Genomic DNA, 12915 nt, shown 5'->3' on the forward strand with positions numbered 1-12915 from the left:
CCGTCTCTGGCCTCGGTGACTCCATCTGTCAAGGAGGTGGAGCACAGTGGTCCACGGTCCCTGATCTGAGCCTCGCGCCCTGAGCTCACCATTCATGCCCCCTCCTCCCTGGTTTTCCAGCCTCTGCTGCATGCGAGCGTGCAGCTCTCCAGCTCGCCTTTGATTTGGTGTCCTCCCACGCACGCTGTCCTCTGGCCAGCTGCCACTGCTCAGCGGTGTCTGGCCGGGTTTGTCTTGGTTCCACTGACTTCAGTCATTCTCTAAGGTGCCCTGGCAATTCAGTGTTGTCTCTGATTCTTTTTCTCTCCCCACCTTTTTTTGTTTGTTTGCTTGTTTGTTTTGTTTTGGACTCAACAGTAGATTCCTTGTGCTGCAGAACTCCTGGACTGAACTTAGATTACGTTTGTTTATTCTTCATCTTTAAGATCGTCTTTCCTCCAGAAGGCATTACTTGCATTTTCCTGGGTTTATCTGAAGCAGGTTTTCTCTTCCCCCCGCCCCCCCTGGGTTCACAGGCTCCAAACACAGTCCCATCCCCTGCCTTCTGTCCCCAGACCCACCCACCTACTCCTCCTGGTTCATGGACATCACCGTCGCCCTCCCCTACTGCGTGGCTCACTCAGATCATCTTTCCCCCATGTCTTTGCATTTCCTCTAACTTTTTACGGAGCTTGGATAGAAAAAGACAAATACAGTGTCTATCCAGGTGCGCTCTCCAGCCTCTCCCGATCAGGCTGAAGATCACGGTGGACGGCTGCCCTGTGCTGTCACCGCCTCCGCCACGTCCCCGGCAGCCCTGGGCGCCACGGCAGGTGTTCCCTACCCCAGTCCACTCCACCCGATCAAGGCCACTCTGCCGGCCCGGCTGCATGCTGGGCCATAGATGTCACCTGGCCGGGAACCTCCCAGGGTCCTCCTCCCCCGACCCCCCAAGGCTGGACACTGTAGCAGCCCCCCGCCCAGCACACACACAGGAATCAAGATCACACTGTGGGAATCAGAAGTGGACCCTCTGCAGACCTGGGGGAGGCCTCCCACTGCCCTCACTGAGCTCACCCTGCCTCTGAGGAGCCCAGCCAGCCGGCAGGCTTTCCCCCCCGCTGCAGAGATGGGGAGGGGGAATCTCCCCAGAGTCCAAGACCCGCCCCCCGGGGGGATCTGGCCTTTTCTCTAAGACAGCCTATGCAGCGCAAACAGCACACCCCCACCTCTGACAAAGCGGACCCACTCTCAGGGCCTCTGGGCCTGGTCCCCCTGGCAGAGAAACCCAGATGTTGCTGACAGGACGGCCGGGTTGTCTGAGGGCACCTTTTGGGCTTCCACTGCCCTGCGTGTCACTCCGTGTTCCTCCCCTCACTGCTGGGTAACCCTGGCCCTGACCCCGCGGAGGCCGTCCCCTCCCCTGCAGTGCAGGCTCACCCTGGAGATGAGATGAGCTACTGCTGACACATGGCCAGGCACCCTGTCAGCGCCTGACCCAGCTGGCTCACCCGAGCTGGCCGGGGGCCCGTGGGGCCCAGACTGGACCCCGTCCTGGCCTTTGAGCCCTCCCCTGGCATGCTTCTCCCCACAGTACCCAGGGGTGCGAGCGGCCTTGATCCTTGGCCATTGTGGAGTTATCCTCGGCTAGCCCCACCCCCAGCCGGCCCTTCCAGCTCAGGTCGGCCCTCGACCACCACCCCCAAGGGCCACCACCCCTGAGGTCACCACCCCTGAGAGCCACCCTCCACGCCAGCCCAAACTCAGGGCTTTCCTGGGTGGGCAGACAGCCTCTGCAGTCTGCCCTCTGGGAGTCCGGATGAGGACCCACAAGAGCAGGTCAGGCAGGACGGTCCTGTGTGCCCCCAGGGGTGGCCCTCCTGGAGTGCCCAGGGTGGGACCCACGGGGGCACAGGCTGACCTGGAGTTCCCTTGTCCTCACATTCCAGAGTCTCCTATGCCGGTGTGGCCCTGGGGCTCCCAGCCGGCTGGTTACCTTTCCGTAGAATGTGAGCAGGCCAGGTTAGTTTGCGGCCTCAGTCTTGCCATGTGTAAAATGGGGCTGATGACTCCCACTTGCAGAGGTTGTTGCTTGTGTCACAAGAGCAACGTGCGTGCATGCATGCTAAGTCGTTCAGTCATGTTCAGCTCTGTGCAACCCCGTGGACGGTAGCCCGCCAGGCTCCTCTGTCCATGGGATTCTCCAGGCAAGAGTACTGGAGTGGGGTTGCCATGCCCTCCTCCAGGGGAACCTTCTCTACCCGGGGATTGAACCTGTGTCTCTTACAGCCCCTGCATTGGCTGGTGGGTTCTTTACCACCGGTGACACCTGGGAAGCCCCCACAGGAGCAATGTAGGGACGTGCATGTTTGTAACTTATCAGCTTACTCTCCCCTGGACATTTCTTCCAGGCAGTCGACCTTGACCCACAGCAGTTGGAAGCTCTTCCTCCAGGACGAAGGGCGCAGGGTGGAGGGCGGCAGGTGGCCTTGCTGGCAGCAGGTGCGGCTGGGGAAGGAGTTCCCTCCACACCCCGCAGGGTTCTGATGTCAAGTCAGGTGCCGACTTCGTGGGGAGGAAGCCTGGGAAGACAAGCAGGCAGCTGTCGCGGTCCACACGGCCAGGGGCTCCCAGGACAGCAAGGAAGTCGGTCAGAGGTCATGGAGCGGATGGTGCTGGAAGATGCTGATGATGCCAGGTCCCCGCTGGTGGCCAGGGCTCAGTGGGCCTCGGGCGGGAATGAGCCAGCGGCCAGGACGCTCGTGGGCCCAGACAGTGCCTCAGAGACCAAGCATCCCACGAGTGAGGTCACCTGGGCAGGCACAGCACAGTCCAGGGGGCACTGGCCAGTGCTGGCAGAGGCGTCCAGCCCAGACAAGCTGGCCGCTGCAGGCTGCAGGGCAGATGGGCCACCAGGCAGCTGCCCAAGCTGGCAGCGGTGACACGGGACAGGGCAGGTGGCGGGGCCTGGAGGGCCAGGGCTGCAGGCTGCCGGGCTGAGCCCTTGCCCTCTGGCCCAACAGGCTGCCAGGGCTTGTGGAAGCCCCGCCGAGGACCAGCCAACTGCGCACCCAGCGGTCCAGCGACAGTGTGCCCGGCAGAGCTGCCGCGGAGAGGGGCCAGGCACGGGCAGCCCAGAGGAGGCCCCCACGGAGCTCCCCACTGATTCAGCCACCTTGGAGGAGACCGCCAGCAGGACTTCCCAGGCAGACGGGTGGGAAGGGCATCCGCCCAGGGCCCCGCACGGGACAGGTGAGCGGCGAGGCGGCCGGTAGGCCAGCCAGGGAGCTGAGGGCACTTCCTGAGCAGAGGGCCACGCCGCCCCGGCCGTGCGAAGGTCCTAGCTGTCTGCTCCTCTGATTCCTCTGTGCAGCCAGCTCTGAGGGGCACATCAGGACCTGGGGCACAGCAGGGGTGGGGGCGGGCTGCCAGTGGCTCTGGAGGTGAAGCCGCCTCCTTCTTCCCGGCCCCCAGCACTGTGCCGAGTCACAGGCCCACAGCCCTTAGGGGGCCTGACCCCCAGCCCAGCCCTCTCCCCATGCAGCTCAACCCCAGGAAGCCTGTCTTCTGGAAACCTTATTTCTATACTTTCTCCCCCATTTAAGCATGGGGGTCCTGCATTGGCCAGGCCCCTCTCCAAACTGAGGAGGACAGCTCCCTGGCGTGGAGGGCCCCAGGAGAGCTTTGCCAGGGCTGCAAGATGCCACAGACTGGGTGGCTTAAACAATAAAAGTTTATTTCCCCAGTTCCGGTTCAGAGAACCTACAAGTCCGAGGTCAAGGTGCCAACAGGCTTGGTTCCTCCGAGGCCTCTCTCGGTGACTTGCAAGTGGGGCCTCTTGTGTTTGACCCTCTGGTCACCAGCACACCCAGTGGCAGTGTCCAGATCTCCCCCCTGCTAAAGCCACCAGTCACGCTGGATGGGGGTCCACAGGCCACATTACACCTTAATCACCTCCACACACACCTTCTGAGGTCCTGCGGGGCTAGTACCACAGCGTGTGGATTTTAGGAGTCACAACACCGCCCACAGCAGCCACTAGGAGGCCCTGGCCTGGCCTATGGTCTACCCAGGGAGGGGGAGGCGGTCCCTTGGGGCCCCCCCAGTGTTCTGTACTTTATGCTGGGGCCTCCCCCACGGAGGAGATGAGGGTGGGGGGCAGGGGGACCTGAGTCCTCTCTGGGCGCCCCCTTGGCTGCAGGACTATACGAGCTGACCCATGGCATTCAAGGATCCTACATGAGTGACTGGAGAGGGCAGAAGGGGCCCAGCCCAGGGAGGCCCAGGCAGAGGTCCCATGGCGGGGCTGGCATTTCTGAGTCCCTGCCCACCGGCTGGTTCCTGCCATAGCTCTTCACAGTTCTTGTTGTTGTTCATTCATTAAGTCATGTCCAACCCCTGCGACCCCATGGACTGTAGCACACCAGGCTTCCCTGTCCTCCACTGTCTCCCAGAGTTTGCTCAAATTCATATCCATTGAGTTGGTGATGCCACCTAACCATCTCATCCTCTGTCGTCCCCTTCTCCTCCTCCCCTCAATCTTTCCCAGCACCAGGGTCTTTTCCAATGGCTCTTCGCCTCACGTGTCCGAAGTACTGAAGCTTCAGCTTCAGCATCAGTCCTTCCAATGAATATTCAGGGTTGATCTCCTGATTACACTTCAGGGCAGCGCTGCGATACCACCACCCCCGGTGCTGGCGCAAGATTTCCAGAGAAGTTTCATATCCACGTTTTCAGAGCCGTGGGAGGGAGGGGGCAGGACAGGCCTTGCTGCCTAGGGCCCTACCGGGCTGGGAGATCAGGTACCGCGTGCCCAAGGGAGGGGCTAGAACCCTCCCCCGCCCTCTGCCCTGTCCTGGCTCCTGACTCCCTGCCCCAGGCTGAACGGGGGCTGGGCTCCAGCAGGAGTGAGTCACAGGGAGCTGGCAGGATAAGACCAGTACATGTGGCTCCCTGGTGCCAGGCATGGGCAACAACGCGGCGTGCCCGCCCTTCCGCCATCTGAGGGAAGACGTGTGCAAGAGCAGCCAAGGAGAGCTGGGGGCAGGCGGGGAGGGAGCAGGCACAGGTGGTTCAGGCCTCTGGAGCCAGACCTGTCACTTGGGAGGCTGCTGCTCTGAGCAGCAGCTTCTTCAGCGATGAGTCTGGGACAGGTGCACTCACGGGACAAACGTGGGCACCCCTATTACGTGCCCCAGTGTGTTCAGGGCTGGCGCCATGGGGCCAGGCAAGTCCATGTCCTCAAGGAGCTGAGGGCAGGGCAGGGGGTGGGATGTGCTCTGAGAGCGGGGCTGGAGCCCCGCTGGGCTGAGGGGGTGGTCAGCGAAGGCCCCATGTGGACAGGGGACGGTGGAGCTGAGCAGGAAGGTGAGAAAGAGGGTCTGGGGGTGCCAGGGTGGTGCCTTCTGGCTCAGAACAGGAACCCCCCTCTCCTTGGGCCTGCTCAGGAGGGAGGGAAGGGCTCAGCAGCCCCCTCCAGCTTCCTCCCAGGTCCCTGAGGGGGAGACCTCCTCCAGGAAGCCCTCCTCCCTGCCGGCCTGCAGGTCCCTCCCCTCCACTGGTTTCCCCAGCACCCCAGCCTGTGCAGGATGGCTGACCTTGAGAACCTGGGCTATGGGACCCTGAGCTGCTCTTGGCAGCCCCCAGCCCAGACACATACCCCAGTGGGCAGGAAGGGGTGGCTGGACCCTGGCGGGCCTCTGAGCTGTGCCTCTGCCATCTGTGACCAGGACAGGCCTCTTCAGGGGCCCTCTGTCCCGTCTGGGTGTGCAAGCCCGGCAGGGCCCTTTGACTCAGACTGCCTGCTTCACACGCTGGCTCCATCTCTTCCGGCTCAGCCCTCAGTGCCTGAAACTGCCCCCCTTAGGAATGGTGGGGTCCTGGAGCACCCCCGGTGGTCATGATGATGGCCCCAGAAGCAGAGAAGGTGGTGTCCACTGCCAGGCTGGGGCCAACAGCGTCCACACCTCCCGAGGGTGCCTGCCAGGTCTTCAGGTTTATTTCCAAGAGGAGAAGACGGGGATCCAAGATACGGCCCGACGACGGCGGCCAAGCTGCCCAGGGTGGCCGCGTGAGGAGGGGCAGGTCAGTCCACGCCCACCCGAAAACCAGGCCCCTCCCGCCGCACCCTCAGGACCGCCCGGGGAGCATTGTCCGCGCCCCTGGAGGACGCTGCCTGTCCCCACGACCGGCCAGGGAGGCGCTACTGAGCTCCACGCCCCCAGGTCACTCTGGCCCGGGGACCCTACGGTCGGCGGCCAGGGGAAGCCGCCTCCTCCCCGGTCAGAGCTAAACCCCAGAGCTCAGCCGGCCCCCTGGCGCCTCGACCCCAGCCCAGCGGCGTCCTCGATCGCCCGCCCCCCCGCCCTGTTCTCCGCCCCCTCCTCTTTACCCGCACCCCGCCCGCCACCTTCGCCTTCCTCCTCCTCCGCGCAGGCCCCTCCTCGGCTCCTCTGCTCGGAACCTCGCGCCCCCGTCCGCCTCCCTCCTCCTCTCCCTCCTCCTCTCCCCGCCGCCGGGTCCCCCACTGGATCCCGGACCCCTCCTCGTCCCCGGGGTGTGCCCCGCCTCCCTCGGCCGCCCCCCGATCTCTCCGCGTCCGGCCGCCAGCCCGGCCCTCCGCTCAGTCCGGCCGCCCTCGCCGTCCTCCGCGCGCTGCCCGCGGCCCCTCCTCGGTGCCCGCGGCCGCTCCGCGTACGGGGTGACGCAGCGCCGCCCGCCCGCCCGCGCCCCGCCCGCTCCGCGCCGCCGCCGCCGCCGCCGCGCCCCGGCCGGCTCCAGGGGGCCGCTAACGGTCCCGCGCCCCTCGGCGCCGCGCGCGCCCCCAGCCCGGCGGAGCAGGCGGCGCCCCGGGCGCCGGGCGCGATGGGGGCGGCGGAGCCGCTGCGCTCCGTGCTCTGGGTGAAGCAGCAGCGCTGCGCCGTGAGCCTGGACCCCGCGCGGGCGCTGCTGCGCTGGTGGCGGAGTCCCGGGCCCGGAGCCGGGGACCCGGGCGCGGGTGAGTGTCGCTGCCGGCCCACGGGCTCGGCCGGGCTGGGGAGGGGGGTAGGGGCCCCGGGGAGGCCGGCAGACGGGGAAGGGCCAGGACCCAATGACAAAGAGCCGGCGCTGGGGAGAGCTGGGGGGAGGGGGGGCGGCGGGGACGAGACCCCCGAGGGCGACAGGCGCGGGGTCGTGAAGGCCCGGGGAGGTCTGCGGCCTGGGAGGTGTCGCCCGGACGGGGCCGCCTCTCTGGGACCCGCCTGCCGGCTTCTGAAGGGCACCATTCGGACCCATTGTGAGGTTGGTGACGGAGGGACCCCAAGGGGGTGCCGGCGGCCCGCGCCCGATGTCAGTTTAACCCGATCCAGAGCGGGGTCGGAGTTCCTGTCCCCGCAGTGAAGCAAGGGCTAGTGACCTTCAGTCTGGGATGTGCTCCCTGGGGGTAGGGAGAGGGGGGAGGGGGGGTGTTCATTTTGCTGCAACAGGCTGGACACACGACCTGCGGAGGCCCTCTGATTTTGGAAAGCGGTGGTTTAACTAAACAGGGCGCTGTCTGTCCCCAAGGAGAAGGGGCCAGTGGGTCCCCTGCCGAGCTGCCCCGGCAGGAGGATTGGCAGCGGCTTATGGAGGAGATGTCAGTTGACCCTGGGCAGGAGGGGGGTTACCTGATGGGCCTGGTGGGACAATGAGAGCTGGGAGGCCTCCCTGGAAGAGGCAGCCGGAGCGGGGGACCGTGGAGAGGGGGGCAGCTGGCAAGCGTGGGTGTGTTTCCAGTGGCTGGAGAGCGTGGGTGTATTTCTATCTCATTGACTCGTCTTCAGCAAGTTTTTATGGAGGGCCTGTCGTGGCGGGCAGGGCAGCACGCTCGCCTGGGCTCAGCACCCCATCGCAGTGGGCAGTTTCCATCAGAGGGAGAGACGGGGCGTTCTGGGGGGGACACAAGGCCATGGATGTGAGAGAAGGGGGTGGGGCAGGGGGTCCCGGGACTCCTCACCTGCAGGGCGGCACTGAACCAGAGCCCTGCAGAGGCCTGTGCACCCCCCGGCGAGACGGTCCAGGCAGCAGGACCACAGGGGCCATGGCCAGAGGCTGGCCTGCAGGCCCGCACAGGGCAGGGGAGCCGCGGGAGGTGGGGAGGGGGACGGGGCTGTTTGGGTGGCAGGGGCTGACATGGGGACCCCGGAGGGCTTTATCCATCTTCACCTGGTGAAAGGCACCCTGTGGGCCTGGCGGGGAGCAGACAGAGGTGGGACAGGGACCCGCAGGCGGGAGGCTGCTGGCCTTGTCCAGCAGAGGGGCGCTGAGCAGGGCTGGGTCTGTCCGCTTAGAGGGGAAGGGCCAGCGGAACGGGGGTCCAGGTTGTTGCTTACTGGAGTTGCAGGATGAGCGGGGGTTTAGTTTTTAACTGGGGGGGTGCGGGATAGGTCTGGATTCTCTAGTGGACATGGTGAGTTTGGGATGCCCTTTAGATGCCTTGGGGGCAGTTGGGCTGCTGCACTGGATCTGTGGGGGCTTTCTCGTCCCTGAGGTGGTATGGCTGTGGTGGGGGCGGGGTGGGCAGACCCGGCCAGTTTGCTGGGGCCAAAGTCAAGGTGGTCTCGGACTCTTGCTTTGCAGCCTGGGGGTCACCGGAAGCATGGTCTACAGAGCGCTCCTCTGGCCAGCGGTCTGAGACTTCACCCTTCCTCCAGCTTTCTGTTGTCCCCTGGGGAGGAAGTGTCGTCCTAGAACATCAGCCCCAGCCTCCTGGCACCACGAAGCAGGTCTAGGTCTCCCCTGGCCTGGCCCCGAGGGCGTTTGAACTTCCCTGTGAATCTCTCTGCCTTGGGATGGAGCGCTGCCACTCCACGGGGCTCCTGGTGCGGCCGCGTGCTCTGTCCTATGTCACATTCACACACAGCACATTCCTGCCGGGCAGCTTCTCATGGATTTTACGGATGAAGAGGCCGAGCCTCAGGAGTGTGAGAGACCGGCCCAGCTAGTGGCTGAACCGGCGTGTGAAGCGTGGTGGGTCCGATTTCAGCCGCTGTGCCCGGGTGCCATGGCCTCCTTCAGGCCGCAGCGGCCACGTGGACACCGAATGCACCCCACCCGTCTGGGGCGTCTGGGTGGGGGACTCGCGTTGCCAGGCCTTCAGTGTTGGCATCCTCGGCCAGCTGTCATTATGGTTTCCGGCCCCCAGATTCTGGGTTTTGTGCACTTTGGGTCAGCTTGCTTTCCCGAGCTCCTCACTTGCACAGCGGCCCGCCTCTTTCCTAAAATGGTGGTTGCTTCCCTCTCGCAAACCCTGAGGGCCCTCGTGTATGGGTTCACCCAGAGCTTTCCTGAGTGGTGTGTGAGGGATGGGTACCCCCTCCCTGGAGAGGCTGGCGCTATCGGAGCCCTGCTCCCCCCACCCCGTGCCACCCACCACCCTGGAAGCCCTGGGTCAGCTGCTGCAGCTCGGGGGGCTCCTCATAACCGCTCCCCAAGAGGAGCCAGGCCCGAGACAAGTGACCCCATGGCCGAGGGCAGACGGTAGCCAGTCCAGGGGACGTTTCAGAGTGGCGGTGCCCAGCCCCGCCGCAGTCCCAAGTGTGCCTGTGTGCGGGGTAGATGGTGGCCTGGCGGGGGAGGGAAGGGGGGAGGGCTGTGCAGAAGCCGAGTGGACTGAGACCACCTCAGAAGAAGGACCGAGGGGGGCCCGGGGCTGGGGCCACCGTGGGCAGCGGGCGCGGCCGCCTCGTCTGACCTGCGCAGCTTCTCCAGAGTCGCTCCTGTTTCCAGAAGGGAAAACACGGGAGTTGTGAGTGGGTTGCGATGGACAGTATGTCATGTACACAAGGGAGCCGGGGTTTAATCCAGGTCCAGGCTTCCTCCTCGGTGGGGGGCTCCGAGCAAAGGTAGGACCAAGAACCGGGAGGCAGCGCCTTCTGGACCCCGCGAGGGCTGCTCTCTTAAGGAAGCTGTGAGGCTCCCCAGCACCAGCCCAGTCGGAAGTGGGGCCGACTGAAAACAGGAAACGCGGACCAGCCTTCTCACGGTGGCTCGGGCTAGCTGAGCCTGAAACAGGCTGAAACTGTACCCGAGTGTACCCCAGGGCCACGCAAAACACGCTCAGAGAGACTCTGGAAGCGTTCCTTTGGAGTTGAGGCTGGGACGTGCACGCATGTGTGTGTGTGTGTGTGTGTGTGTGTGTGTGTTGGCAGCATAGGGTGGAGGTGGGGCTATGCCTACCCTCCTCCAGCAGCTTCCCTCTCCCACCGAGGATGCCCCAGGTTGCTGGGAAGCTCCTTAGACAGGTTACCGTTGTATTTACAGTCCAACACCCCTGCGCCATGCTCATGAAAACATAGGCAAGCCACGGATACTTAAAACTAATTTTTTTTTCTGCTTATGAAGGTAATTCATGTTGGTTTAATAAAATCCAGAAAACACAGAAAAGCACACAGGAAAAGAATCACCCGCAGCCTTAACCTCCAAGAGTTAAATAATATTTGGTGTTGGTCTCTATGTAAGTGTGCGTATTACTGTTTACTCTCTTAAAACATGATTTTTTTCACATTAGCTTTATTGAGGTGTAATTTGCATACAATGAAACTCATGCATTTTAAGGATGTAATTTGGTGAATTTGCCATTTTTGAACATCTAGCCTAAGGAAAAAAGACTAGTATTTAAGAAACTGTGTTTTATACTTTAGGAGATTTATTTTCTGTGTGTTTGTTAAGGTACTGATGGCAGGTTTTTTTGCTTTCTGTCCCCGACCTAGTTTATTTATCCTCTCGACTGGTCTAGAGTTTTGCACAGCAGACGTTTCTAGAGAACCTAGTTGCTCTCTGCCTTTCGCGTGCAGTTTTGTGAACATGTGGGTGGGTCCGGGGTAAGGTGGCCTTGGGCGTCCTTGGTGGCTCAGATGGTAAAGAATCTGCCTGCAATGAAGAAGACCCCTGGGTCAGGAAGATCCCCTGGAGAAGGGCATGGCAACCCACTCTGGTATTGTTGCCTGGAGAGTCCCCATGGACCAAGGAGCCTGGTGGGCTACAGTCCACGGGGTCTCAGAGAGTCGGGCACGGCTGAGCGACTGGGCACACGAGCTGGCTTCACTTTCGGGATCTTATCTCGCCCTCCTGAGCGCAGCGCCCTGTGCGTTCTCCTCCCAACTCACCTTCCGCCCCAGTTTCTCCTGAGCCCTGGTTCCGAGTTTCTGGCACGGCCCACAGGAGACAGCCAGCCGGCTCCCGGGTCTGTGAGCCCCGGCCGTGTCGGGGCTCCGCGCGCTCCCCTCCCGTGTGGTTCTCATTAAGCCCCAGGCCGGCTCAGGTGCCTCCTGCAGCCCTGCCTCCAGGCTTGCCTTGTCCGTCCTTGCTCACTGTATCCCCTCCCTCGAGCACGTTCTGATGGGTGACCCCAAGGTTAGTGGATGGAAGTTTGGAAAGCACCATGAAGCCCGTCTAATATAGCCCCAAAGCCCCTGGCTAGGCACCCTCCCCCCCGACCCCCTCCTGGGATGCTTGCCCTTCTAGAAGATTCCTTCACGTGCTGGGCAGCTTGCCAACTAGCTTGCAAGCTGCCTGTGCCTGCCGCACTTTCAGGGCTCCTCGGCTTCAGCCTCCTTGACTCCTGAGGCCCCCCGCTGAGCCAGACCGGAGTCCCCACACGACAGCCCTCCTCTCCCCCCGGCCCTCCCCCCACCCCTGTGTTCAGATCTCACCTCTGCTCAAGGCCCACTCTGCTGGCACCTGGCCCTTCCCTCATCTTTCTTTGGATATGTTTGTTTGTCCAGCTGTCTGTCCCTCTATGCCAGCTGTTTCCTTCTGCTTTGTGTTACGGGTTTTCCCTGTTTTCTTTTGTAGGACTATCTGCCTTATCTCAGCTGTGCTCTCTCGGGGCAGAATCCAGCGTGGGAAGGACTCCCTTCCTTGTTTCTCCTCCCTGTTTTCCCGGAGGGCCTCACGTGTCTGTGTGCACAGCAGGTGCTGACCGAGCGCCGTGTGAGTGGCTGGCTGAGGGAGGCAGGGTCCGGCCCGCCCCTGGCTGCATGGAGAGTGGCTGCCAGCTGGGGACTGTGCCCCGGCCGCGGGGGGATGACTGTGCCACTGGTGGAGAGCGTGGGGGCGAAGTGGCTGCTTGCTGTCCAAGCGTTTTTACTTTTCTCTGGAGGAGTGAGTTTAAAACCATTGGGAGGGGCTGGGAAGCTGAATGGTTTGGGTAGAACCCACAAATCCTACAGAATCCCCTAAACCGTTCACAGCACACGTCCTGTAGCCCTGTGCTTCAGTGTCTCCTGATACTTCTTACTTACGCCCAGTGATGAGGTCAGAAGTACTTCAGATGATATCAGATTATGTTAAACCAGCAACCTGCAGAGTTAGATAGGAATCTCAGGATATTTGAATAGGAAATAAACGGCTATCTTGTTTACCTATTTCAGAAAAAAAAAATCTCCTTCCAGATTTGCATATGACTCACTTATCGGAAGAGACATACAGGCTTTTGTGGTTTTGAAAAGCAGCTGTCAGAAAAACAGCCGTCCTGCCTGCCCTCCGTCTCTCTAGGCACCTGCCTCAGCTATGGTCAGATTAGGTGGCTTCAGAGCAGCTGAATGTGGTCATAAATAGCGTAATTACGCTGAGATAATTCCCAGGCTAACTTTTATTTGTTACTCCAAAGTAGGTCAGCAGATGTTTCCTTAAGAAGTCAGATGGCAGAGCTTCCCAAGTGGCTCGGTGATAAAGAATCCGCCTGCCGGTGCAGGAGACTCAGGTTCGATCCCTGGTCCGGGAAGATCGTACCAGCGCAGAGCAACTGCGCATGTGCACCGCCGCTGAGCCCATGCTCCGCAGTGGGAGGGGCCTCCACAGTGAGGGACCCACACCCCGCAGCTGGAGGAAAGCCCCTGCGTCAGCAAGGACCCAGCACAGCCAGAGATCAGATCGGTGGATAAATAATTAAAAAAAAAAAAAAAGCCAGATTGC

General features: G+C 62.3%; 1 protein-coding gene across 1 annotated transcript in view; it reads left to right on the forward strand.

The window, feature by feature from the left end:
- Positions 1–5117: 5117 nt before the first annotated feature.
- CERK (ceramide kinase) overlaps positions 5118–12915 on the forward strand; it is a 38774-nt gene continuing 30976 nt past the window's right edge. Inside the window, exons 1-2 of the mRNA XM_043441307.1 lie at positions 5118–5346; positions 5846–6976. Coding sequence (XP_043297242.1) covers positions 5118–5346; positions 5846–6976 — 1360 coding nt within the window. The remainder of the gene's footprint in view (positions 5347–5845; positions 6977–12915) is intronic.

The sequence above is a fragment of the Cervus canadensis genome, chromosome 21, assembly GCF_019320065.1.
Source record: "Cervus canadensis isolate Bull #8, Minnesota chromosome 21, ASM1932006v1, whole genome shotgun sequence".
NCBI lineage: Eukaryota > Metazoa > Chordata > Mammalia > Artiodactyla > Cervidae > Cervus > Cervus canadensis.